The 27,736-nt window shown below is 47.2% G+C and overlaps 1 protein-coding gene across 1 annotated transcript in view; it reads right to left on the bottom strand.

The window, feature by feature from the left end:
* Positions 1 to 17,431: 17,431 nt before the first annotated feature.
* The window catches only part of LOC126536466 (uncharacterized), a 124,227-nt gene continuing 113,922 nt past the window's right edge, over positions 17,432 to 27,736 (bottom strand). The window contains exons 3-4 of the mRNA XM_050183435.2: positions 22,922 to 23,122; positions 17,432 to 20,920 (exon numbers count right to left, since the gene is read on the bottom strand). Coding sequence (XP_050039392.2) covers positions 18,592 to 20,920; positions 22,922 to 23,122 — 2,530 coding nt within the window. The 3' untranslated portion in view covers positions 17,432 to 18,591. The remainder of the gene's footprint in view (positions 20,921 to 22,921; positions 23,123 to 27,736) is intronic.

Raw genomic sequence — 27,736 nt, forward strand, 5'->3', positions numbered from 1 at the left:
GGCGTTGACGTCGCAAAAGGAAAGCTAAGAAACCACCCAAGACATAGTTTCATGCAATAAAGTCGCTAGATATTTGCTTTCAGAGATTTTGCTTTCAGAAGATCCAGGGACTTTATTTTCAACAAAGTACTGTGTAATAAATAATTTAATGAGCGTTAAAACTGTCCGACGGCAGAATTCGAACAGAAGCCCGGTAATTAAACCATTACGCCACGGATGCATGCATCGACAAGCGGCATAGAACGCCCGCATGAATTTCTCGCGTGCAAGTCCGCGCGTTGAGACGCTTGGCGCATATCGAGTTGGCCACCTCGACAGGCCAATTGCGTGTGTTCGCAGAGACTGGGTCTGTAGTTGCTAGTATGCTGATCAGTGTATATCATAGCAACCACAAAGCCAATGTGACCGTCGTTACTAAGTGACAATGAGTAATGCAACAAAGTATTTACCACAAGTTTTTTCACCACGACATTTACAGCTCCGCTGGTCATCCACATTTTCAGGGCGGAATGACCTTGAAGCTTTAGCAGCAGTCATTGTCCTCGTCGGCGCAGACATCGAAGGTGGAATCGGCGTTGCTTAAACAACTCGAATATGCCGGAACCGTGTCACTCTTCAACATGTGAATGAACAAACGCTGGACGCGCGTAACTAACACTGCGGGACTCGCGATTGGTTTGCCGGATTTAGGTAGTTTCGGTTTCGATGAGGTGTCGGCAACATGGCCGACGACCATGCTGCGGCGATGCCAGCGGCGTAGCAAAGCCGAAATATCACTATTTCAGCTCAACTCTGCGGTCATATTAGCACGCAGTCGTGCAGGCGTGGTCCGAATTGTTGAACGGCGTCCTTTAAGGTGTCCGAAATTGCGGTCGTGTTTATACATTAAATTTATAGGCCAGTGAAGGTGCCCCAAAGTGGTGAATAATCGAGCGTGTCTGAACTGTTAGTGCGTGATAAACGGGCGGCGCCAGCTGTGAATAGACAAGTTGCTGAGCCGAAGCTTCAGCTTTACGAGGAAAAGCTAATGAAAAACGCCTGGTATCTAAAGCAACGCTTGAGCTTTACCAGGCGCTCATCAAGGCTGGCCTAGCTCAGATGAGCATTGGTGACACTGAGTGTGGCCAGGTGTTTGACTGACTCGTGCTAGCTATAACCTTTCCGAAAACATGGCTAAGCTGGCAGCTGTCAATTAAAAATTCATAAGAGGTCAAAGGCAACGTCTGAGCAGCTTCACTCAATTTGAACTGAACTATTTACAGCACGCTGTGTGAATAGGTTTGTTGTCTTCATTTAAATGAAAGAAACAACCAAATTTAGGTTTTCTTTTTCTTTTATTTAGAGGCAGAGCAACATTGTTTTACATCAAGCAAATACTTTCCGGAATAACACTTGTCGATTTTAAGTGTTCGAAATAGCCTAGGAAGTGTCCAGCAGTTGGCGTTTATTTGCTCCAAAGTGCTCAGACATCTGTATTTTGGTGGTCTAACTGCTAAAATATAACATTTTGTCCTTGTGAAAACTGTTCCAAATTGATATTCGCACCACTGAATAACTATACAGTGCTCAACTATTCAAACGCGATACTCGTAACACATGGCTTGCGGCCCTTTTTGCGCCACCGATGGGAACTGCGGACAAGCGAACTGATGTATTTTTGTATCGCATGGAAATGAGAGCCTTTGTGACGCACTGTGACTGCATTCGGCCCCTCAGCGATCACCCAGCGCTCACCAGTGGCGCAACAAGCGCCTTCTCCCATGCGCTCCGAGTATCGCGTTTCAATCGATAAGCCTTGCACGTGGTGCATGTCGTCGGTCAGTGGCCCATAGACTTCAACGTTATCGTCGGCCCTGACAAAAAACTGAGAACAGACATCGCTCAGGGCTGTAAGAGTTGGGGTTGGGCATGAAATAGATGGTAGCTGGCCCATGCCGCCGTCCGACTCGTACACGCTGAGGACGTTGTTGAAGGGAGGGACTTGTTCTCATCGAGAACGAGGAATTTGGGATTTCTTTACGATATCTACATGAAGGGGGGATAACGTTACAGTTCATCAGTCTAGCATGACTGAAAGAATGCACCCTGAAGAGCCGCAAAACGGGGCTGCTTAAAAACACACTGTACTCCCTAGATCCCTAGGTAAGGGAAAACGGTCGTTCAACCTTCGGCCAATGGGAGCGTGCAGTCATCGTAGCCTACCCGCCTTTGAGGGGGAAGGTTTACACACTCACTTCCGCACAGGTTTCACTGAATACACCGAGGTGAGAGGGTTCTCGCAGACAGGGGTCTTGCCCCGAGCAGGCGCCTCTTGATCCCAGAGCTGACCCTGCAGTCAGTGGCCGCCGCGTCTGTCCATTTACTGTGACGACTTCTGGGGCCCGTGGGAAAGCACCGCAAAACATCCTCTTCCAGGAGTTCCCCCGCTCCAAGCAAACCGTGAAAGCGACGGCGAGTCAACTAACAATACTCGGTCCGCCGAGCGTGGCTAGCGCCGCTGGCGCTGCTGGGCTATCCGAGGAATCGCATTGTTGACTACCCAAAACGACTTGTCGCAGCGGGCTGGGAGGGTTCGAAGGTCGCTTCTCCGAAGGACGCCACCCCCGCAGCTGCAGCGGCTGGGCAAATATTGCAGGTCGTTACCCCTGCAGGCCGATCCTAACAGAGGACAGTGCAGATTGTCATCATCACTGCAGGGCCGGTTGCTGTCGTCGCCTAGGTAATCGCTAGTTTCGTCTGCACAATTTCTTGTGTTTTTAAGCTTTGCTTTCGGTAACCGCTGCGCGCATGACGAAGCATTAAGCGAAGCGACATGCTTTCGTGTTCGAACCAAGCGAACTTTTCTCCCATCGCAATCTGTTGTTTTTCACCGGGAGATTCCAGTTCGTCCGAATTAAGCGGTAATTAGCCAAGGTCAAATTAGCGCCTGTCGACTGTATTTGTTGTACTGCAGCTGCGGTCACAGTGTTCATATCGACCTAGACTCTAGGCTCGTCGTGCTAATGTTGTGTGACGCGATATATAGCAGTCTAGCCGATGTCGTTGCTTCAATAGACACGTCATGCGTTACGCAAACTAGAAACGTATATGTTGAGAAAAAATACACGCAAAAACAAAATAATTTGGCTCGCTGGTTCTCCCAAGCCCCGCCAGCGACACGCAGGCCAAGTTTGTACGCAAACGTTGCAAACGCGGTCTGTTGTGGTGGTTCACACATCTATACTGATGGATCAACTACATCAACCAGTTCCGGTGGCGCTGTAGTTATACCAACAAGGAGAATAACCCAGCGGTTCAAGACTTCCCATGTCACTACGTCTACAGCTGCAAATCTCGCGGCTCTCCGCGACGCACTTCATGTGATAAGTCCTGAAAGTGATAGGAAATGGGCAGTCTTCTGCGATTCAAGGCCGGCCTTGCAGTGTGTGCAGTCGTTTCTCCGACATGGAACTCACGATCAGCTCACATGCGAAATCGTGGAATTTGTCCATCATTTCGGAGAAAAAGGCCATGGTATATCTTTTCAATGGATACTAGGTCATTGCGGTATCATATAGGAAATGATGAGGCAGATAAGGCAGCTCGGATGTCAAACCAAGAAGACCGCTGCGTCCCCATTCCTCTCTCAAGGACCGACGCCGCAAGACAACTTCGCAATCTAGCTCGCAAGATCTCTTTAGCAGAGTGGAATACCGCACATACCAGGCGCGCAAGACTGCACAGACTAAACCCGCCACTTCAACACAGACCTCCGGCCGGTCTGCACCGAAGCGAAGCGTCTCTTCTGTGTCGGTTATAACTTGGAGTTGCCTTCATGAATGCCTACTCAGCACTAATTGGAATGGCTGATAGTCCTACATGTATAATTTGCGGATGCGAGAAGAATATTGACCACTTATTGTGCCATTGTCCTCAATTTCAAGCGCAAAGACAATCTTTGTCAAACACATTGAGGAAATTAGATGATCGTCCTCTGAGTGAACAGACAATATTAGAGCACCGTCCCCACCGATCATCGGCTCAGAAGGCAATGAAGGCACTTTTGTGCTTTCTCAGAACGTCTGGTTTGCGAGAGCGGCTTTAACTCAAGTACTGCCCGTGCGCGTATCTACACCTTCTCTCTCCTTTCTCTCTCTCTTCCCCTTCTCCCTTCCCCCAGCGTAGGGTAGCTAACCAGACCCTTGACTGGTTAACATCCCTGCCTTCCTCTCTCTCTCTCTCTCTCTCATGCGCGGGATGAAACCACGATTCGGTTGTGTTTTAGGGAGCCTTCGCGGCTTTTTCGTTTGCGCTACGTTCCATAGAAAGGCCGTTGCGACGCCGGGCAAGCGGAGAGTCACGACGTACTAAGTGCATTTTCATGACATATCTCGGCTGGTCAGTCAGTTATTTGATCATGCTTGCTAGGACTAAATTAGAATTTTTAAGTATCGGTCTGGTCCGGAATTTTTAAACATCATGCGAAGTATTAGTACTTGACTTAATTTCGCGACACTATAGTCGTTGTCAACCTAAGAATTACAAGAAAGCTCTACTTACAGTAACGTAGTGCAGCTGCCTTTCACCTGTGAAAGATGGCCGAGCTAGTTGGAATGAGCAGCTCGCAGCTTAATGACTTTGCTATGCTAATGTGAAATGCTAGGCTAGTGGAGAATGAAAGCTAGTTATTTCAAGTTAGAATGTTATTTTTGGCTAAGCGGTGATATCAGGACAGCCTAAAGTTTGCTAAACGTTCAGGTTTCATCCTAAAACCAGTGAATCAAAAACCGATCTGTATGGAGAAAAAAGTTGTTTCATACACGCGAAACAGCTTGACGTCAGGTTAACAAGCGAACTTAATTGCCTGACGAATATATGCAAATTTAGTTTGAATTGACCAACGCTCTACATATAACATTTTAATTCCTGTAGACTGTCACCGACTATAAATCACTATATATGTTATCGCTTCACATCGCGTCGCTGTCCGCATGGCTTTTGCTTGACGACGCTCCGGCTGGTTTTCCCTCATCGCCTCTGGGCATTTGATTTACGCTTTGTCTCTAGGTGCTGCTGATATGCCTGGTCACTCATTGCAGCACACCTCTTTTGCTCGGGCTCGCGTTTCCGTGCAAGGACGCGCACACTTCGCTCCCGCGGCGTGCCTACATATAAGCGGTAAAAGTTGACGATTCACTCGTCCCGTGCCTCTGGCCCAATGGGTAAAGCATCCGGACATTGTTTTTTTCGCTACTGCAGTCTCTGTCATCCGCGCTATCTTGGTGTTTTTCGTCACAAGTCGCACGAAACAGCGCACAAGAAGCAAGTGACCTGCGTTATACGGAAAGCAGCCAAACCCCGGCTATAGCGTTTAAGAAGAGATAGTGAGTCATGCTGCTTTGGACTTGTCTGAAATACTATACACGAGCCTTAAACAGAAACTACGCAATCGAACAGGACGTAAGAAAGGGACAGGCAACGGCGTTGACCGAAAAGCGAATGTGTTATTCTCCCAAGAAGCTTATATGATCTACCATCTTTGGTAGCGGAGTGATTTGGTTCCATTAATTACTTCCGCGCACGTTCCTTTTCAGTCTTTTCTGTTTTCTAAGACAAGGTCTTCTTTGGCAATTTCACACGGTTTCGGCTCACTTAGAATATGGATATCAATCTGGCCTCTTCGTCAAAACGGCCCTTTCGCGCTTCCAGAGCGTCGTATCGAGTCGCAAAAGGTGCAATAATGTAGGCCTCAAAGAGACGACAAGTGCAAATTTGTCGTACTCTAGATAAAATTAACAGTACGGGCGTAATTAGCACCAATATCTTCGAGAATTAATTACATTGCCCGATAGACTGCATTATATGCGGGAACGGCCTACCTGGCCTCTTGGTCAATAAAAGAAAGGCGTGCCAACAAAAGTCGTCGAAAACAACGTCGACGTACATGGACATAAAAAAAGAAAAAAAAAGAACGCGTTGAAAAATGAATAAAAGGAATAGAGGGTCCGGAAGAAAATGTAAGGGCTGACAATGGGACAAAGAAAGTAATGCAAAAATATGCAATTATGCAACATTGAATCACCTTAAAGCCCCAATTTCACTACATATAAATTACATATGCTAGGTATGTCGACATTCTTTTGCGTCGACTTTCGGTGAGACCAGTGGCGTAGCCAGAAATTTCGTTCGGGGGTAGGGTGGGGGGGGGGGGGGGGTCTCACGTTCCAGCTCTGCCTGCTCCTTATAGAATTTGTGGAGGGATCAAATACATGAATAATAACTGCACTGCTAATGCCAAAGTAGCTGCAAACGAATTCTTGAACGCTACGCACTGTCAAGACATGTAAAATATGTATTATTTTACAAAAAATAATATATTCGTCTGTCCCAACAAATTGTGCCAGAAATAACTCGTACCAATGCTTCCACCTTTTTTTGTGTATTTAATAAGTACAGGAGGTATCACACGAACCTTACTACTATATCAGTTCGAAACCAGCAAAGCAGGGCATGAAGCTGATATGAAAAACGTGAAGGCGGTGAAATGAGCAAGTTGAGGACAAATATTTTAATGAAACTTTGAGCAAAACGAGAACAAGGGAAAAGCAGGAGCCTCCTGCTTTCACTTTGTTCTCGTTTTGCTCATCGTCTTGAATTTCCATCTCACGCCTTCCCCCTGTTTCAATGAAACTTTGTAATTCAAGAACCTTGTTTACATTTCTGTGCATATGCAACAGCCAGGGAAAAATCTCAGTGACGCTGTCCTTCGTTCCCATGTATTGCGCAGGAGCAGTCGTGTATTGTGAGCAATTGCACCGAATTTATAGTCGCAACAGAGAGCACAAATAGAAAGCAATAGTTCTGCAAAATATACCTTAGAAATGCGAAGATATAGTGGAATATACAAATGCGAAGATACAGCTTAATAAAGGGCAAGAAAGTGTCACTGGAAACAAAGTTCACTGCATGTATGCACAAAACCTCGCAACAAGATATTTAAATATACGTACAAGTCTCCAATAAATCTACGTATCGAAGCTCCTTCCCCGCTTTTCTCCCTTGCGCACACAAGACTGAGCCACCATCGTCGACTCACCCATGCCCCCCCGCCCCCCCCCCACCCCCTTACGCTTTCACTCGCACATACAGCATGCGGCGCGCGGTCACGATGTTATCTCCCTTGGACTTTATACGGAACATGAGGGCGACGGCGATGGCAGGAATGCGCCTGGAATGTCCATGTAATTGCTACCGCAATAATATAAGAGTATTCGGCAAAGGAAGCGCCCCGTAGCCCATTACTTTCCGCAAAAGAAGAATTAACAAAATCGAACTTTCACCATGCGACAATTTGCGGCAACGCAACATTGTCTTTTTTTCTTTTGTGGGGCGGGGCACCGAAAAAAAAAACGCACAGGAAAGCATGTTGGCCACAATCGAATGCCTACTTTGGGCACCTAACGTGGCTAACGAAGGAATAGCGAAGAAAACAGGAGACGCTTGGTCCACAGAGAACCATACGCATACTGCTTGGTATCCTAAATCGGCGAGACAAAATTTTCTGGAGAGGTTGCGTTCAAGCGAACGCGTTGCAATCCGTCGAGTCCCCGCAGTGATGGCGGCGAACGACCATTGTTTCTTTTAAAGCGAAAGCTGTACTAGCCGCGAACTTGCGATTTCGCCGTGGCGGTGCTCCGAGGAGGCACATGACGTCACAACGCGGGCCTCGCCGCGGATATTTCTTTCGTTATCTTGCTCCCTAGTCACTACTGCACATGCGCCACTAAGTAGGAGGAGGCCTGGAATCGTCATCGGAACGAGGTGAAGAGGAAACGAATCGCCCAGGAAACAGACGAACAGCGCGCCGAACAACTGGCTAAACGCCGCAACATAGCTAGACAACCAGACTAACCTGGACTTGCAATCAACATTAACCAAGGCTAACCTTAGCTTTCGCTACGTATATCCTGGCATAGCCGAGCTAAGCCACTGCCAATTTTTTCTCTCTCTCGCTCCCTAGTCTCTACTGCGCATGCGCCACTAGTAGCACCGAGCCACAGGTGTTCCGCCGCTGCGCAGCGCCGCGCCTTTCAGCCGCCGCCGTTTGGTCGTCGCCTCCGCTCGCTTCGCCAGCTGCGTCGCATGCCTGATAACATGTAGGAGGATTGAAAAGGAGAGCTCGCGTGCGCCGCAACCACAGTTGAGGCGGCAGTATGGACGGCGACAATTATGATAAGCAAGAGGAGGCCTGGAATCGACATCGGAACGAGATGAAGAGGAAACGAATTGTCCAGGAAACAGACGAACAGCCCGCCGTACGACTGGCTAGACAACCAGACTAACCTGGACTGGCAATCAAGATTAACCAAAGCTAGCCAGCCTAAGCTTTCGCTACGTATATCCTGACATAGCCGAGATAAGCCACTGACAATTTTTCTCGTGTGCTAGCCAGAAAGCGTAGAAAATAAGAACTTAGTTACCTCTGCGGACTTTAGTGTCTTGACATGGATGCTTTGGCGCAGGTGAAAAAAATGCTTATAATCTTTTTTTGTGACATGACGGCACAAATGAACCACCACAACGCTTCGTCTCATCGGACCTCGCTGCCTGCTTTGCCAACGTGTCTGATAGTGTGTCGATTTGGCTTGTCTCGATCGTTGTATGGTCCGATGTACGAATATAGAAAATTCAATGCACCTTTGGCGTCAAATGTTTATAGAAACATTAAACCCACATAGTTTCGGAATTGAAAACATAAAGCACGCCTTTGGAAATATCAGTGCACCTCTCGCATCAAAACTTCATGAGAGCTTTATGCCCACGAAGTTTCAGAATTGAAGTTCATGCATTCTGTAGATTCCGTGGCCTTCGCGAGGTGCCGCGACAAGCCCGCTCGCCATCAAAACGCCCTTGAAACTTTGTGCTCGAATGGGGCTCCTTGCGTTATGGGACTCCAGGTGCATGGGCGTTGCCACGAAATCCAGCCCAAGTTCACAATGTTCGCGCTGAAATAGCTTTTCGAGCATGAAAAAGACATTCTAGACAAAACCCAGAATGATTTCCGGCGCCGGGGTTGTTTTGGTCGACGGCGCATGACAGCACGAACCCCCCCACCCACTTCCCCCATTGGCTATGCTCCTGGTTGAGACGCCTTGTTGAGTATCAACAAGAAAAGCAGAAAAGACGGATTAGACGGACCAGGAGCATGCGTAGAAGTAATGCAATGAAATTACTCCGATTGGAATATCTCATTCGGAATTAAGGAGCGAAATGGTTGTGTAGCTGACGCATGCATCGCCACTTTTCTGAATGTGGAAGGCCACTTAATACAATGATCAGTTCGTGCGCACTGATCATTGTATTTTTTGTCACGATGGTGCAACCTTTAAAAAGCGTTTCACAGACACTTTTAACGCATATCAGTGACAGGTGGCTATCTCTTGCTTGCTTACTGACCTTAACGCGATAGCGTTCAAGAACCCCTATCGCAGTAAATCCGGCGTTGGCGTCGGACGATGTTTCGGCAAGATGATTTTCGAACCACCCATACCCAGGCCCTCCATGAGACGCAAAAAATTTACTGAACTAATTGAAGTTCCCAAGCTAAAATACGTAAAAAATCCTAAACTACGACTTACACACAACCCACAGACACGATAGCTTTCAGATTGTAATTTGACTATACGAGAAAACGTAATTCTGTTACGCGAGCACTCAAAGAAACCCCTTCACACACACAGAAACCGACCGCGGCGTCCGCCATGTGCGCGCGCCGGCGCGATGGGTTTCTTGGAGGCCACGGAGCGGCGCGCCCGGTTCCTTGCAATACTTCCAGGTGGCGCTCGCCTAGGCCGCATCGCGGCCCACGCAAGAAGCCGTGTTTCTAGCACAAAGCTCGCATGGCTCGCATTCGAGCATAGCGTTCGCGGCCAGCGTTTCCCGGTAAACATTACAGTTACATACGCTCCAGTTGCCGGGAAACGCGAGAAGCAGTCAGGGATCTTTGAATGCTATCGCATTCTACTCTTAAAGGCGAAGCTTAAGTGTCCTCAAACATTTGTTTGGTGATCTTGCATTCACACAAAGCATCGTTTGTCCGACATAGAAGCGTCCGCAAGAAAGAGGAATCTGATAAAAATTACCATGGCACAATTTACTGCAGTTTATGCATTCTTTCAATCATTTTAGGCTCGGTCTCTCGATTGACTTTCTGTCATAGGCCACCACGCTTATTTGGAGCAGTGAACAGCAATATGATGCCTGCAATATTGAAAAACATTCTTTAGGCTGCGCAATATATTGTGCACCTGCCGATTACCGCAACATTCTGGTGCAGGAGGCCCTCACGCTGAGCAATCCTCGAATACTTGCTTTTGAAATCAGCTACGAGGCATTCTGCGATACTTGTCAATAGCTTTAAGGGGTACTCTGAAAGCTATAGGCTTTCTGCTTGGGGTGTGGAGCTTTTTTCCACTTGGTGATCACAATAGGGAGTGAGGGTCGCTTTCATGCACGCTTTTGCGATACCCCGCTTTACTACATTTGAGTGAGTAGAGGTGTACGGAAGAAAGCTATTGTGAATTAGTGAATGAATGGAAACTTTATTTTCATGCTGAATGCCGGTGTGGGTCCCGTCTGTTCAAGGAGACCCTAGGTTCTCGGCTGTGGGCTTCCTAGGCGGCGTCTTGGTCTTTGGTGGCTTATGTTGGATCTGGGTTGAGGGCTTGTCGGTCTTCTTCGCAATGTGGTGATGTTTCTTGATGTAAGCGGCTAGTATTGTTTGGTCTTCCTGTGTTGAGAGTGTTGTGATGATGTCTTGTCGTGGTCCCTGCGTGGCACCCGCCGAAGAGATGATGCTGGTTTAGCACTCCCCGGCTTGTGAAGCATGGTGGTGATGGTCTTTTTTGGCAGAGTGTGATTCGTTTTTACGGGGCCATCCGTGCTGGGGTTAGGAGAGTACCTGCTAGCACTTGCTTCAGTGGAACCTGCTCTTACTTGGTAAGGTGTGCGTGCGGCTTAGGGCAAGCTTCCGGGTTGGGTCATATACATATCTACAGATCTTTTTAGTACGATAAGTTCTGGCGGGGTCGAATATCTCTGGGGTTGGCTGTGGTTGCAGGGAGCCCGGAGTGCGGTTACGCGGGCGAATCGGTTTGCGCTTTCGCTAACCTGCATCCTGGCATGACCAGGTACCCAGTAGAGTTTGAACGACCTTTTTATATATTCGTAAAGTAAGTGAGTGCCATGGGGTGGATGTTATTGGGTAAGATGCGTGTGCATGCCTGCTGGGAGTCGGTGTAGATAGTAAGTGTATTATGTGGGGTATGCGTATTATTTAATTACTTGTCCCAAGGCGTATATTAATTTGGTGCTTTGTGTGCAGCGGCAGGGACCCATTGCTGCTGCGCCTCCCATTTCGATGGTGGCCAATGCCCATTATGGTTGCCGGCGTGTGTGAGGACGTGCTTTTCTTGTGCGCACCGAGACCGGGGCGCATAACGCCACATATACGGTAACCTGAGAAGGCGAGAACCGCTATATCTGACGGAAGTACAGTGGTGGATGCTAAGAGACTTCATTCTTTGAGGAACACGTCAAATTTCATTGCAGTAGAACGCTAAACGTCGGAAGAGTTAGTACGGTAAAAAAATTTAAAGTCATCTACACATCGCATCCCTTTGACTGTGCTTGTCCGATGCAGCTTAGCTATACAAGGCTACGGTCATAAAAGGTGAATAAAATTCTACTTAAATATGGGGCTGTTACTGTGCCTGTTTTCGTGGACGGAATTTTGGGAAGCCAGAAAAACGTGACAAGGAAGAACGCGTTAGCTCTTTGTAGCGTCATGAGACTTAGACATCATCTGGTCGCGAATATAGTTAGTAGTCCTTCGTTAAACAATCATTACATTGGATCCTAAAATAACCATAGGCTCAACTTGTGGGCTTCCAGAAATTTTTCTGACGGCAGGCGGTGCAGCCGTGCGAAATTGCTTCGATGCGACGTATACGGGAACCATATGTAGTAACTATAACATATGGTTTGGCGAAAAAGCACAACTGTACTTCATTTCACCGCTTTCTTTCTCCACCAACTTCCAATCTTTTCCCGCCAACTACATGCAAGTGAGTCCTGAAATAAGTAATTAGTCTCATTTTTGCTGTTTCTTCATCATAATCAGCAGCAGTAACCTATCTTTATGCCCACTGCCCAGGACGAAGGCTTCTCTCAGCGATCTCCAATTATCCCTGTCTTGCGCTAGCTGATTCCAACTTCCTCCTGCAAGTCTCCTAATTTTATGACCCCACCTAATTTCCTGCCGTCCTCGACTGTGCTTCCCTTCCTTTGTCACCCAATCTGTAACTCTAATGGTTCACCAGTTCTTTGTCCTACGCCTTGCATGACCTGCCTAACTCCATATTTTTTTTCTCTTAGTGTCAACTAGTGTATCGGCTATCCCCGTATTCTCTCTGATCCACACCGCGCTCTTCCTGTCTGTTATCGTTATGTCTAACATTTTTTTGTTCACACCGCGGTCTTCCTGTCTCTTAACGTTATGCCTAACATTTTTCGTTCCATCGCTCTTTGCGCTGTCCTTAACTTGTCCTCGAGCTTCTTCTGCCCCTTATGTTAGCGCCGGCAGAATGTAATGATTGTGCACTTTTCTTTTCAACAACAGTGGTAAGCTTCCAGTTATCATTTGGTAATGCCTGCCGTAAGCACTCCAACTCATCTTTATTTTTCTGCAAGTTTTCTTCTCGTGATCAGAGTCCTCTGCGAGCAATTGTCCTAGATAAACGTACTCCGGTACAGACTGGCGATCATGAATTCTTATTGTCTTGCCTAGTTATTCAACATTAACTTTGTCTTCTGAATATTAATCTTCAACCCTACTCTTGCATTTTCTCGGTTAAGGACCTCAATAATTTGTTGCAATTCATCCTCAGTGTTGCTGAGATATTCGCCGTTGGTCCTCACTCATGTCTTCCCAGTCTAATAGCTTGAATGCTTCTTCTAGGCATGCAGTGAATAGCATTGAAGAGATTGTGTCTCCGTGCCTGCTCCCTTTCTTGATAGGTAACTTTCTACTTTTCTTGTGGAGTACCTAGGTGGGTGTGGAAACTTTAGAGATATTTTCCAAGGTATTCACGTATGCCTCCTATACTCCTTGATTCCGCAATGCCTCTATGACTGCTGGTTTCTCTGTTGAATGAAATGAATTTTCATAATCTATGAAAGCCATATAGAGAGGTTGATTGTACTCCGCAGCTTTCTCAATTACCTGAGTGATAACATGGATGTGATCCATTGTAGAATATGCCTTCCTGAGGCCAGCCTGTTCTCTTGGTTGACACAAGTCAAGTGTTGCCCTGATTCTGTTCTAAATTATCTTGGTGAATATTTGATACAGTATGAAAGCAAGCTAATGGGCCTATAATTCTTCAATTCTTTAACGCCTGCTTTTCTATAGATTAGTATAATGTTGTCATTCTTCCAGATCTTTGGTACACTTGAAGTCGTGAGGCATTAAGTATAAAGGTCCGCAAGCTTTTCAAGCGCGATATCTCCCCCTTCTTTGATTAAATCGACTGTTATTCCATCTTCTCCTGCCGCTTTTCCGCCGATCATGTCTTGCAAGCAAGGCTGTTCTAAGTTTATCGCTAGTTATAGGAACCTCTGTATCACGTTCATCACTACTTCGAATGAAGGTAGCTTGGCTGCTCTAGGTACTGTGCAGGTCAGTACAGAATTCTTCCGCTAATTTTACTATATCATCAAAATTGTAACAAAGCTGAATAAGAGGTATGATTAAAGGTAATACGGGCCTACACTTCAACCTCCAGTCATGATGATTAGTGAGAGGGTATTAGTAGATATAAACTAAAGGTAGTACAAGCCTACACTCCAACCTGCAGTGATGATGAAGAAATAGAACAGTTTTATGAAGATGTTGATTTAGCAATGAGAAAAGTGCAAAGTAGGTATACTGTATATTTACGAACGACTTCAATGCAAGAGTGGGGAAAAATCAAACTGGAGAACAAGCAATTGGCAACTACGGCATCGATTATAATAACACTATATGAGAGATTCGGGTAGAATTTGCGGAAAGAAATATGCTCCGAATAATGAATACCTTCTTCAGGAAGCGCAGTAACAGGAAGTCCTTCTACTATATAATCGAAATTGCTGATGACATTACCCAGTTAATCTTTCACTGCGTACATCTTGCCCTCTCCTATGCCAAATTTTCTTCTCACTAATCTCATGCTGCGGCCAAATTTTGCTGTTTCGTCAATCTTTCTGATGTTATAATTTCCAATATCGCTCACTTTCTTCTTGTTTATCAGCTTTGAAAGTTCAACGAATTTTCTCTTATCCCTTGAGTGGACACTTTCATGCTTTGTCGTTTCTTTATTGGGTCCTTTGTTTTTTGGGAGAGCTTACCTACTGGTTGATTGGGTTCCTTACCTCCCACTTCAATTTTTGTTTCTGAAATCAGCTTAGTTACGGCTTCATTAATTGCCTTTATATTATCATTTTCTTGTTCTTAAGCTGCATATTTGTTTACTAGCACCAGCGTGAATTCGTCTGCTTTTACCCTAACTATGTCTAGGATAGCCTGTTTCTACCTGACTAATTTTGCTTTTTCTCTATTCAAATTGAGAACGATCCTAGACCTCACTAACCTATGGGCACTGCCCCTTAGCCTACCTAACACTTCTGCATCCTTCACTATGCTGGGATCAGCTGAGAGTGTGGAATTATTTCATTTCTTGTTTCGCCATTGTGCCTTTCCCAGGTCCATTTCCCGCGCTTCCTGAAGAAGGTATTCATCATTCGGAGTCTATTCCTTTCCGCGAATCTTACCAACATCTCTCCTATATTATTCCTAGAGTCGATGCCGTATGTCGAATTGCTTGTTACCCAGCCTGCTTTCCCCACACTTTTGCACTGAAGTTGCCCATGATTATACAATACTGAGTTTGCAATTGTCTCATTGCTAATTCAACATCTTCATAAAACTGTTGTATTTCTTCATCATCACTGCAGGTTGGAGTGTAGGCTTGTACTACCTTTAGTCTCTATCTACTAATACCCTCTCACTAATGCTGTAGAATTCGTCAGTGTTGTCTGCTATGCCCTTATGAATTAGAAATTCACCTTGTACTCTCTCTTACCTGGAAGACCTCGGTAGCAGAGGACGTGGCCGTTATTTAGCGCTGTATAAGCCTCACCAGCTCTAACTATACTAAGGACAATAATATCCCAGGCAACGCCTGATAATTCCTCAAAGAGCCCTGCTAAGCTAGCCTCACTCGAGAGGATTCGCGTGTTACACGTTGCCAAGTTCAGTTTCCAGTTTTGCTGTTTAGTACCCCTTTATTAAGCAATAAGTTTACCTACCTTAACGGGGCAAATTATTTCGTGTAACGTTATAGCAATTAATAGCTGCTGACGAAGGACCATATCAACGGATAGAACATCAGGCAAAATAGTCGCGTTTATATGTTATGAACGCTTGGTGTTTGTGGCCAGTGCATGTTCAGAATTTTCGAGCAGAGGCCATCCATGTACAGTTTGGTCTAAGAAGAACTGCCTTCGAAACTTAGTAGCCGTCCCGTTTGTTTTGTCTTTTCTTCGTGCTTTTGTATGCGCAATCTATTTTATGGACTGAGTTGGATATCAGTACTTCACTGCTCTAGATATTAAGTACGACAATTCTTTATGCTTTGAGCCACCTAATGTCAGCGGAGCGTCAGACAAAGCGTAGCTTCGAAACTGTCGGCAAAGGATGTGTGGCTGGACGGCTTGTCTTCATGATTGAGAGTAATCCTTTGAAACTTTAGTCGCTATAGGTGAGCTACTACGTCGTTGTGGTATGGCACGTATGGATGCTCCGGAGCTTAATACGTATCACCCGTATTTGCCACCCTATGACTGTTGCTGCTGCTGCTGCTGGAAGGCCTCCTGGCTGCCAAACTCTCTTTTCTTTCTGTACTGTCCTTCCGTCTCACCCTATGCAGGGTAGCAAATTGTACAGTACTTTTGTTTAACCCTCCCCAATTTTCCCCTCTCTCTCTCTTCTCTCTAATAGTGGTTATAGCATTCGAAATTGATCATCGTTCTGGTCACTGCATCAATTAGTGCAGAAGGGATGAATTATTGTCTGCTCATGAGGCTACATAAGACACTACTATACATGACGCTACATGGCGCCATGATATTTCTTTGTGCATTTCTCAAGTGGTTGGCTTGGGTAGAGGCAGTGCACTTCGTGACATTTTGTGTGATAAGCTGGTGTCTGTCGCGGCCCGATACTTCTGGGTGTCTTCCTGCCGTGAGTGGGTTGGCAGCAGAAAGCATAATCTCACTTATATTACTGCAGCTGCGCCCATTAGCATTCAGAACAATTTAGACGTACGGCAAAGCTCTCTTACAATTTTGTCTCTTCCACGTCCAACTGTCTTGCAAGCACGCCTACTTGGTTTTGAATCTACTGAACTAATCATGCAATGGCGTACTTAATTTTACATTGCACTCAGCTTTTCATAATTTGATGGATATCGTTTTCACTTCGTTAGTATGAAGGAAAGCCTCAACTTTGTCTTTGCATGACTTTCTTGCATTCCTTGCTTATGTGTGCACTTGCAGTCAGCCCTTTCTAAAAGTTCTAATCCAGTCATTTTCACTGGGTGACATTTCACTCTAATGTGGAAGCGTGTGAGCCCAGATTCGTTAATAGTACGGAAGATGCCGACATGTTTCTCGTAATGACACCACGTGCAACTATCCGATAGCTTCAGCCTGGCCGCAAGCGTACTACAGTTTACGGAATACCGTCACACCGAAAATTCGACGACAGCAGCAGCGCTGATGGTGCCGCCTTGTGGCCGTTTATGTAACCACAACGTGGTAAAAAAAAGTTTTTGTGCTGTTGTTGATCTTGCAGAACGGAAAAGAACACCAGTAAGTGTTGCTGTCAGCACATTTGTATTAGCAAGGCAGATTGGTCGTTGCAATATTAGTTCTGTATACTGTATTTGACGTTGACGTCGTGTCACGAAATGGCGACATCAGCTCTTCTGTGCTGATTTGTGTCGCCGGTATTTAGGTAATCCGTAAACGGTAATACGTGGACGAACAGGCTACAGGTCTCAGTTCAGCACCACAGGGCGTGCGTGGCCACTTGGCATACCGTGGTCGTTTGAACGATGACCAGTGCTGCCATTGCTTCGTTTAATTGTTTCACCTCAAAACAACCGAGAGCTTGAAAAAGGGCTCAAATGTGGTTATTCTGGTAATTACTCGGTACGTGTGGGCTTGCTGTGGTTATACCGAACTAACCAGGTGGCGTCACTATCACGTATCTCCTTGGTGGAAAAGTCTGTCGATTCCTACTTCATTTTCCTCTGGGATGCGTTGCAGAGCAAACACGCAAGCTCGCAGATCGCATAACAACATTTTATTTGCAATATGGTATCAACAACACATCATAAAGCAGGCCCAGTAATGGCGACTGGGGATCGCTTGTAAGGTATAATACAAAGTAGGAGCTGCAAGGATTCACTCCAAGACGTGATGCCTCTCAATAACTACGTCAAGCCGGAAAGCGGCGCAACGTGTTCAGAACAAGACTTCCCAGGATACAGAATGAAAGTGTCGACGACCGTGTCATCGAAGACACAGCTAATGTTTCGAATTCGCACAACTCGGTGCTTGTGACACTTCATCTGCTGAAGAATTAAAACACCTAGCCCTTATTTGATTGTGGGTGTTGCTTGTAGAGTAGAAATAAAGACAGAACGGAGTTAATAATAAACTTGGGCATCACTTTCACATGTTGCGCCGCTTGAGGGTGTAGCTACATGCGATTTACTGAGGCGAGTTCATTTAACCATTCACACACATCTTACGGTTGGCAGCTGAAGAAATAAACGCAAAAAAAGGCGAAGTGAAAATGTGGACTGACGTGCGTGACATTTCAGTATTGGATACTATAGGCACACTATACACGTCGTTTACCTATATAGGATGATTGATATTCTCGACGCTACTCCCGATGCAGCCAGCTTACTGATCTCTTGCTTGGCTGCAAAGTCATGCTTACCTCAAAAGCCGAGCTTACCGGCGAGCTGGCCACGCTGCGCTTAGCCTTGTGCATTCGTGACAGTCGGATCAAATTTCAAGTATCATACAGAGTGCCTAGAAGATGCATCCTTCAACTCTCGACAACTAACATGGCGCTGTGGCATTGAGAAACCATGCCCTGAACATAACGTGGGCCATATGAAACAAAATAAAGGCGGCAAAACAAAACAGAAAAGCGCGAAAATGCATCACAAACAACCACTATACAAACTAACGCTGCCAACCATTTCAGCTACACCATTCCAGTTCATGATCATTGGCGTGCTCATCCGTAAGAGAGAACAAAAAAGACGCCTCTTTAATTTGCCTGCCGACTAGACAAAGTTCTTAGTCGACTTTCCATCCTCGGGAGGTGACTTCTAACACCTTTTCATCCAATAACTCATTCAGGATCTCATTTAAATAGAAACAAGAAACAGTTCATCTATAGCCTCATCATTTCACGAGCTGGTGTCACGTTCATTTTGCGGACTTCGACAGTTTGGTCAGCCGGGTTCCGGTGCTATTCGTGGAGGAGGAGGCGGTACCGTTAGCCGTCGAGTTGTCGGGAGTGTCGATGTAGTCGTAGTAATAGACATAGTCGATGTACTCGACGTCGTTGTTGTTTGTCGGTGGCGTGGGCTGGCCTTTGGTCGTGGCGTTACCCGACCTTTGTTGCTGGGCGCCATCCTTTTGCAGCACGTTCCCCCGCACCGTGTTTGGGGCGCCGCCTAGAGGCCTCTCGGAAGCCCTGGTTGATGTAGAGGGTGGTGTGCTAGGTGTTGCTGGTGCCGTGACACTAGTAGTAGCGGGCTCTGGACTCGTGAGTAGAGGGATAGTGTCGTTACGTCCGGAGAGGAGAGGCTGTGTTTGAATCGTCGTTTGCAGCTGCGGAGTCGTCTCAGTGGCTTCGGAACTTGCTCTCGACCTTGTTGTCGTCGTCACAGTCTGCGGTTGGCGGGTGCCGGTCGTTGTCGTTTCGGCGGTTTTTGTCGACGTGGCGGGTCCCGTCGTTTCAACATTTCTCGTCGTAGTAGTAGTCTGCTGAACGATAGTTGTTGACGGTGTTGTAGGTGTCTCCGTTCCACTTGGAGTAGCCGTCGTGGTCACTGCGGGCGTGGTTCCAGGAGCGTTGGCGTTGGTCGTACCGACGAAGGCGGTCTCCGTCTCTCCTGCGGTTTGGTAAGAGCGAGTTGCAGACTGCGTTGTCTCTGGCTGGCGGGACGTTTCCGGTGGAGCCGTTGTCCTAGTCGTTGTGACTGCAGCTGTCGTCACCTCTTGTGTTGAGGCTGGCGTAGACAGAGTGGTAGGTACAGTTGTGGTCCTGCTCAGGGTTGTTGGTGTCAAGGTAGACTGAGGAACTGCCGAAGTGGTAACCGTAGAGGTAGAAATATCAGTCGCCGTCCTGTCCTCGGGTTTATCGGACGAAAGATTCTCAATTGCCAGGTTCACTTTAGCTCGCGACTGTGTTCCGACACTTTTGACCAGCGTAAGAGTCGTGTCTCTTCCCGTCGATAGTGTGGTTGTGCCCGTGCTACCCTCAATCGTCGAGCCAGCGATCTGTTTTCTCGTTGTGGCGGTGCTGGTGGCCTCAGTGGGCGTAGATGTAGTGGTGGATGCGAGGTCCGTGCGAGTGGCTTCTTGCGTCGCCGTCTCCGTTCTAGCGAATGCGGTTGTCGTGTCCTGAACATTTTGCTTCGTCACACGAGGAATGTCCACGGCCATCTTTGTGACTAGTTCTTTCTGGAACTCTTGGTTGTCCGGATCCGGCGTGGTGGATTCTGGATCATCTTTTGGTGCGGGCTGATCCCCCTGAAGGTCCTCAACGAATAACGACGACTCGTTCGTATCTTTCTGCTTGCTTAGCTGCTCCTTGACCAGTGCCATCATGGACTCTGGGATCCTCCGCCGGTCTCCGGGCCTTTCTTGAGCCGGCGGTGTCAGGTTGCGCTTTTGGCCTGGAATGTAGTAGTCGATGTAGTCGTAGTAGTCGAACACGTTGTCTACCAGGGACCTGAGAATGGTCGGCAAGTTACCGCTCTTCTTTCCGGCATCACCTTGCGCCTGTTTCGTCGTGGTTTGTTCGGTCGTCTCGGTTGTTGTAGGGGGAGTAGGCGTAGTTTCAAGCAGCAGTTCCGTCGAAGGCGATGATGTGGTTCCAAAGATGGACTCGGGGACAGTGAGGCCGACCGATCTGGTCGTCGTTTCGTCATAGATCTCCGTAGACGGTTCGCTTCTGGGCGGTTCAGTCGTGATGGCCGCTGCAGGCTTGTTCGTGCGGTCGGGGGCGAATACGGCTGTCCGGGTCAGCTCGGTAACCTGCTCGGGGAATTGCTGCTTGGCTGTCGTGGTAGTCTTGGGAGTCTCCGGAACTCTCGTGGTTGACTCTGCTTCTGACGATGGAACCACGGGAGCGTCGTTCAGGAAGAGTTCGTCGTCGTCTTCGACGCCGATAGACGGCAACGTCACACTTTTTCGCGGCTCTTGTTGTAAGGAGTCACTCTGGAAGCCAGTGCCACGTATGATCTCGACTGGCGACTCGGTCGGCGTTGTTTGCACAGGTGACGTCGTTGTGACGGCGCCGTCCGTGGTTCCAAAAGGCGTGGTGTCCTGCGTCGTGACACCAGGACCCTGCGTGGTTAGTAGAGCCGCCTCCACCATGTCGTCCACGTTCGTAGGTCCACGGAAGGCAGCGTCGCCCACCGTTCCATTCGCGGCGGCACTTGCGTTGACTGCGGCGGCTTCAAGCGCCTTGATGCGGTTGAGGATGATGGCGTCCAGCAGCGTGGTGTTCTGTACCTCCAGGAACCTGAAAACAAGCAAGAAAACGAAGGCTAAATTTTAATCGCCTGACAGATGAAAAGCAGTCGGTTGACGTGAATGAACGAATGAATTCCGGGGTATTGCGTGCCAAAACCACGATTTGATTATGAAGCACGTCGTAGTGGGGTACTCTGGATTAATTTTTACCACCAGGGGATGTTTAACGTGCTCCTATTGCACGGAACACGGGCATCTTTTTATTTCGCCCCCATCGACATGCTGCCGTCGCGGTTGGGATTTGATACCGCGACCTCGTGTTTAGCAGCGCAAAACGATAGCCGCTAAGCCACTGCGGCGGGTAGTCGGCTGACGTGAATAAGCTTTCTGAGGTAATCTGCAGTAATGTAGCAATAAGGAACCTGATCGTTATCTAGCTCCGCAGATTCTGAATGGTGCACATTGGCTGAGAAACTAGGCACAACAAAAGCGGGGGTGTGCGCTTCGTATTCGCTGCAGTGTAGAAAGAAATAATAAAGCGCTACGGGTCGTTACTTTTTTTATGTTTTGTGCACTAAGGCCTTTGGCTATTTGAATAATGCAGGAAAGCAAGATTAGAATATTTTCACCGCTGACGTATTCATTTATAAAGTTTTATTTAAAATTATTTTGGCATGGCTTTTTTCGTGTATCCCAGATATTAGCACTCAATAAAAATGTCCTTTCTATTTCTTAGGTCGAAATCTGTACAACATACACAGATTTGTGTCGTTTTGCACAATCATCGCTTACGAGGCGAAAGCGATGATTGGAGATACACACGTAGTTTCGAAGCGGTAACGTTTTATGTTTTGGCACAACAACGAGTAGAACGCTCTTCCACGACCCAACCACGATATCACGTGGGTAAGCGAAAGAACATGTCTCATTTAATCTCCATAGGCTGATGGAAAGGAAAATATGTGGGAGATTATCTAGAACTGTGTAGGGAATTCCCAGCGAAACAGATCTAAATTGGCGCAAGGTTCTAGAGCTTTGGTATTTCGTGGTCCTCTGGATACAAAACGTGAGCAATGACGACGATATATAATTATAGATTTTAAGAATCCAGAATAGCAATTACACTATAGCAATAGAACGCGTTCGAAGTCAGTCGACCTCACGCTTGCTCTTGTATGGTTGTGTTGTCATTTGGTACCGTCATTCTAAGTCATGTCCTCTCTGCTGTCTGTTGGTTACCCACATGATCCATGGTAACGAGCAAGTAGAGATGACAGATAAGAGTAAACTATTAGTATAACCAATCAGCAGTGCTACAGAATAGGATGTTACCAAGTATCTGGCTGACTGAAGTAAAGTTGGAGCGAATGCTCTTTTGATGGCCTCTGTACTTGCACACCCTTTTGCTGAACTACTGAGCCAGCACTCTAAGCGTGCCCGCAAAGCCGAGAGCACCGTATCGATGTTTCCTCCTTGAAGTGGCTGCATTGTTTCAGCAAAACACTGCACCTGGACTTGGTCACACTCTCCTATACTTTACCGTCTAGCGTCCGTACATCTTTCTAGGTCTTTCTTCGGTGTCTTCATAGCAGACATTTTCAAAAAGTTTTAATGGAATCAGCCTGAGTAACCTTTTAGTCGTGCTGTGCATCCTCTTGGGCGAGCAGTACTTACTTTCTCCCTCTTTGGCTCTGTCCATTCTCCTTTCTCTCATCGCCAGTGTAGGGTAGCAAAGAGGACGCTCGGCTGATTGGCCTCACTATCTTTCCTATTTTTGCTTTCTCTCTCTTGCTCGGCACGTCAGCGACGCAATGTGTGGGGAGTACTAACAATAAGTGCTTCTGTGAGTGCCTGGACTTGTTTCTGACTAGAAAGATGATAAATAATAAATAGGCTAAATTGTGAAGCGCTGCCGGCGTCAGTGCTTCATCCCGTTTCAATTTTAACTCTGTCCTTACCTTTTACCTTTGTTTCCCTACTATAGGTTATACTAGAGGCTTGTTCACCTCGCGGGGAAGAAAAGAGACAATTTGTGAACATGTGCACTAGCCTTTTGAGGACAAACGGTATCTTGCGCAGCTCCTTGTCGACGCTGACGTGCGGTGTGAAGGGCTTGAGCTGCGTCTGCGTTGGTGGTGGTTGCTTCTTGTGGCGCTGGCAGATCATGCGCGGGCAGCAGGCCGGGAACGGTAGACGCTTGTCCTCGATTATGTCGCACAAAAGTGTCGGGCGGTTCTGCAGCCGGGGGCACCTGCGCACCACAGGGGGAAATGAAGATCATGTAAAGACAAGCAAGGACAAGCAAGGACAAGCAAGGACAAGCAAGCATGGAAGGCAACCCGAAATTAAGTGAATTAATTAAACTGTGCTGTTTAACGTCCCGACATTGCACTCTGAGTTATGAGGGAGGACGAAGAGGTGAGGCGCAGGGAGGGGGGAAGGCCTGGCCGCGATCGGGATCGAACCCGTGTCCTCGTGCGCTTAGCAGCACAACGCCATAGCCACTGAGACACAGTGGTGGATGTACCTTGAAATTGTACCCGTCGTGGTGGCGTAGTGGCTTCGGCGATGCGCTTCTAAGTCTGAGCACGCAGGATTGAACCCCGGCCACGGCCACGGCATTTCGGTGGGGGCGAAATGCAAAAATGCCCATGTACCTTGCATCGGGTGCACGTTAAAGAACCCGAGATGGTCAAAATTAGTCCAGAGTCCCCCACTACAGCGTGTCTCATAATCATATCCTGGTTATGGCGCTTGAAACACCAGAATTTAATTTTTTAAACCTTGAAATTGCATTGCAAATTCTATCATTTGTTCTTTCTTTGAACAAAGCCCGTTCCTCGTATTACGACTGACACCTACGTCTTTCAGAGAATTGCTCCCACGCCTTATGCAATGGTCCATCTGTCAGACTTGTGTGGGCCTTTTGAAACCTTTCGATATTGTCTTGCACTCTTTGGCCTACCCTGTGGACATTTGCACCACCTTATCATTCATCACATTTTCACTGTGGAAGGCTGATAAACGGGAAGCTATAAGCTAGTGCTTTTGTGGCAGCGGTTCGAGGGTGTCTACACGGCATCAAAATCTTTTGACGTATTCTTAATGAGTTATCGTGTGGCACTTACATATTGTCATTTCGTCGACAATTAATATAGCACTCGTGTGTTGCTATGCAAACGACATATATAGCGCATCGTGCAGAAGACCGTCTCTTGGACTTATGATGTGCCATCAAAAGACCAGCTCGTAGCATGACCCACAGGAAAATGTCCTGAGGGATGGTGGACATCTGTCTGAGGAAAAAAAGAAAAAGAAGAGAAAAGAAAACTACTCCATCGCCTGACTGCGATCTGTCCTGACATGCTTGCTGAGACGGCTATCTGCTTCAGTAGGGATGGATGTCCACTGCATCGTTGAGCTTCGCAAGATCGCTTGAGATTCCGCATAGCTTTCGGCGACTTTGATTCATTATGACCATTTTTACTCCTAGCAAAGAGAAGGCAACACCTTTAGCCGCGCGCTGTTGCTGCCAGGTTTGTTTTGAAGTCCTTCTGGGGTCAACGTACTGTACCTAGTTTGCCTGTTGCATGAATTCCAGCTGCAGAAAATTGCCTTTTGCGATTAATGTTAATTAAGCCTACGTGTAGAAGAAAGACTTCCCACATGCAAGCAAGCGTAACTGGTTTATCTGGAAAGGCGCATCTATTTTCTAAAGCAGATATCGCGTCTACTACTGAAGTTCTCTCGAATGATGATTGTTGAACGTTTGATGATGCGCCTCAGTGAAAATTCAAGAGACGCTCAAGCGGATAAATTGCCGGCCATGATTACCACATTAAACCCGTTCACGGCTCTACCACCGTCACGACCACCTTGTATAACGTGTCAAGGGGTCGATGTTCGTGTGTGTCGCATGTTTGCTCATGTGATGACAAATTTACCGCGATAAATTATAACAGAAAGCTGTTCATGTCTCATGGACACCATTGCGGTGGCTTCAGTGTAATCCACAACTGCAGCACGGGAACAAGCACGCATAACCTGCACGGGTGGCTTTCAACAGCCGTGAAAGTCGCATATAAATCACTTTCAACATGCGCTATTCGTTGCCTGCGATCGTTCTGATAACCAGGCTAATTAATCTCAGAAGGAAGTGAAATTCATGAACCAATAAATTCCTCCACCCAACTTTTCTTGGCGCACAGCCTTGCTTCCATATTGCATGCCTCACGGCGTCTATTTTCAGTCCCATCGTAGGTGCGGACATAGTTATCGGTGGTGCAAAGGCCCCGAGTCAAGACACGCCTACCCACCGTCGGCCCGACGGTACTGTATTATGCTCTCGTGCTGCATATGCGTGTGAGAGAGCGTGCAGCCGCACGCCTCGGTCTCGAAAAGAAGCGAGACGGATGATAGTGTCTTTTGTTCGCGACCCACCAGTGAGCAGGTTCAGGCGAGAGAGTGTGGAGATGGATAGGCGATAAAACGTGCGGAACCGCCGCCGACGTCGGCATCTTCTAGTACTGAGTGCAGCCATAGAGTTTAGGGTTGGCTATCTGGCATAAAGAAGGGAGGACGGAGCGGTTTTTACAGTGGTGGATCTTACTCTTAGGTTGTCACGTTTGTTAGTGTTACGGATCGGCGCGGTTATTTTCGGGCGTTTCACTTTTTCGCTCTGTTAGCCAGCGAACAGGGATGGGCTATTCACCACTGCCGCTTCGCGTAGCAATTCACTACTGTTGCGAGGCTACGCGACGCGACTGCCCGCGTGTTATCCGCGCTGTCGTTTATGTAGCATGCGAGTATCGCCGTTGCAGCGCAACCACCCTGTAGTTTTGGAGGCCGAGCCAAACGGTGCGGCCCTCTTCTTTCTTTGGTGTCGCCGCGGCCAATACACGCTTCGTTGGCGCGAACAGATATGAGTCCCCGCTGGACGGTGTAGCCGATCGAAAGTGGTCCACTTTTCGCCTCGATCAAGGAGGACACACGGAGCCTTGAAGTGAGAGCAAAAAAAGTAACGACTATGCGTATGATCCTCCCTGCTTACTTTCTTTCCTTCTTTTCCTAGTTCGGTACGGCCGAGTGGAGCAGATGTTTAACTGAAAGTATGGATCATTTTCGTTTTGATACGTGCTAGGCAGCCGTTTTGAGAACCATTTGTGAACAATTTTCTGAGTATTTTCTTTTTGTGGCGCCAGAGCGCGCCATCTTTTTTTTCTAATTTATTAGCCTTCGCTAAAGCATAATTTGAAGTGCTGCATATTATAATTATGCGCACGCAGTTTGTTTTTGCCACTATAAAGTAAAGCAGAAGGATCTATGTTAAGGACATGTCTACCGATGATAAACGGGTTCGCGTCTTGTGTGAAGCCACACCGTAGACGGGTAGTGGCGCATAGATGAGCGCACTTCGGGTAGAGGGGAATTCTGCAAGTTTCCATCGTCCATTTCGTCTGCTGCTGAAGTGCTGAGTGGCTGAGGGCGCCTGCCTCCTCATCACGCTTGCCCCAGCTCAGCCAATCAGAACTTCAGCAGCACACGAAATGGACACGTCCACAAGGTGGACACTTGCAGAATACCCACGACAAGAGGTGTTGAAGGTACCCCAGAACAACTACGTGAAGGGCCGAAGGAACAGGTCGCACTGGAGGCTGACTGATGGTCCAATGGACACAAAATGACACTGCTCCTACGCTCGCTATCTTTCACTGTGCGTTCAGCGTGTGTAATGCCAATACATCCATTATCCATATCATTCGGAGTGGCGTACTATAGGCGTAAAGCCTGGTGAGCCTCCCGGGAGCCCATTATATTGTATATCTCGCTGGTGCCAAGAAAATGGCCAAGTGCAACGCCAAGCTGTTTTGTCGATAGCGAACCAACCCTCAACACTGCGTTTTTAGCGACAAAGCCGTGCCATACTTCCGCATCAGTCTGCTCAAGATAAAAGCGTCTGTGCAGCCTGCATGGTAAAAATGTCTGTGCACGTGACGGGAACACTTGCATAATGAGCTTGAACTCTGTGGTGGTGCAATTTGCTGGTTTATTCCGATGTAGCGAAATTCAACTTTTGATGGCAAGGCTTTATGGCTTTAGTGGCAAGGCAAGCCTCGTATTTGAGATTTTCGTGGTCGGTGAAGAACGCGTGCGACGCTTAAGCTCTTGTGGGTTGTTCGAGCAAGTTCCTTTTGATTATGATGCCTGTGTTTGGATCACTCGCTCTTGAAAGCGTGGAGAGTGGCTTAGCACGATTTTTGCATAATGTTTCTCTCGTAACCAACGAGTGTCTGTAGACGCAGTCACAGTGCAGAAATGAACTTTATCGTCACTGTCATTTTACTGCCCAGAGCAAAACGTCTTGCTCCCTTACGGATGGTCGTTTCCCCACGGTTTACATCCTCGCCATTATTGGGTAGCACCGAGTCGTTGACGAAGACAAATTAAGTTACCGCCCTTAGAAATCTTTTTGTGGCAAGCAAACATTATATAGCGGCGACATACGAGCAGCATGAAATAAACTTTAATAGTTATCGCTGTGAAACTATCGTGTCAAATATTTCAGTGCGCACCAGGCGATCAGAATCATTACACAGTTTTAAACTACAGCTTCACTCATCGCAGGTGTAGTCAGAGCTCGCTCTCGCATACAGTGATTTTTTTAAACCCCGCCACGGTATAAACCAGCAACCTTCAGGGTGAAAAAAATTTTAACTGGCAGCTATCGATCCTGAGCACAGTAGTGGAGTGATTTGAATATTAATATAACCTTTAACTTTAACGGAATTGTATTAGGCAGTCTCTGTTTTCGTTTTATAAGACGTGTAAACAGTTTACTGTTTGGCCCAGCCCCTCATTTTCTCGT

This window comes from Dermacentor andersoni, chromosome 4 (assembly GCF_023375885.2).
Source record: "Dermacentor andersoni chromosome 4, qqDerAnde1_hic_scaffold, whole genome shotgun sequence".
In the NCBI taxonomy this organism is placed as follows: Eukaryota; Metazoa; Arthropoda; class Arachnida; order Ixodida; family Ixodidae; genus Dermacentor; species Dermacentor andersoni.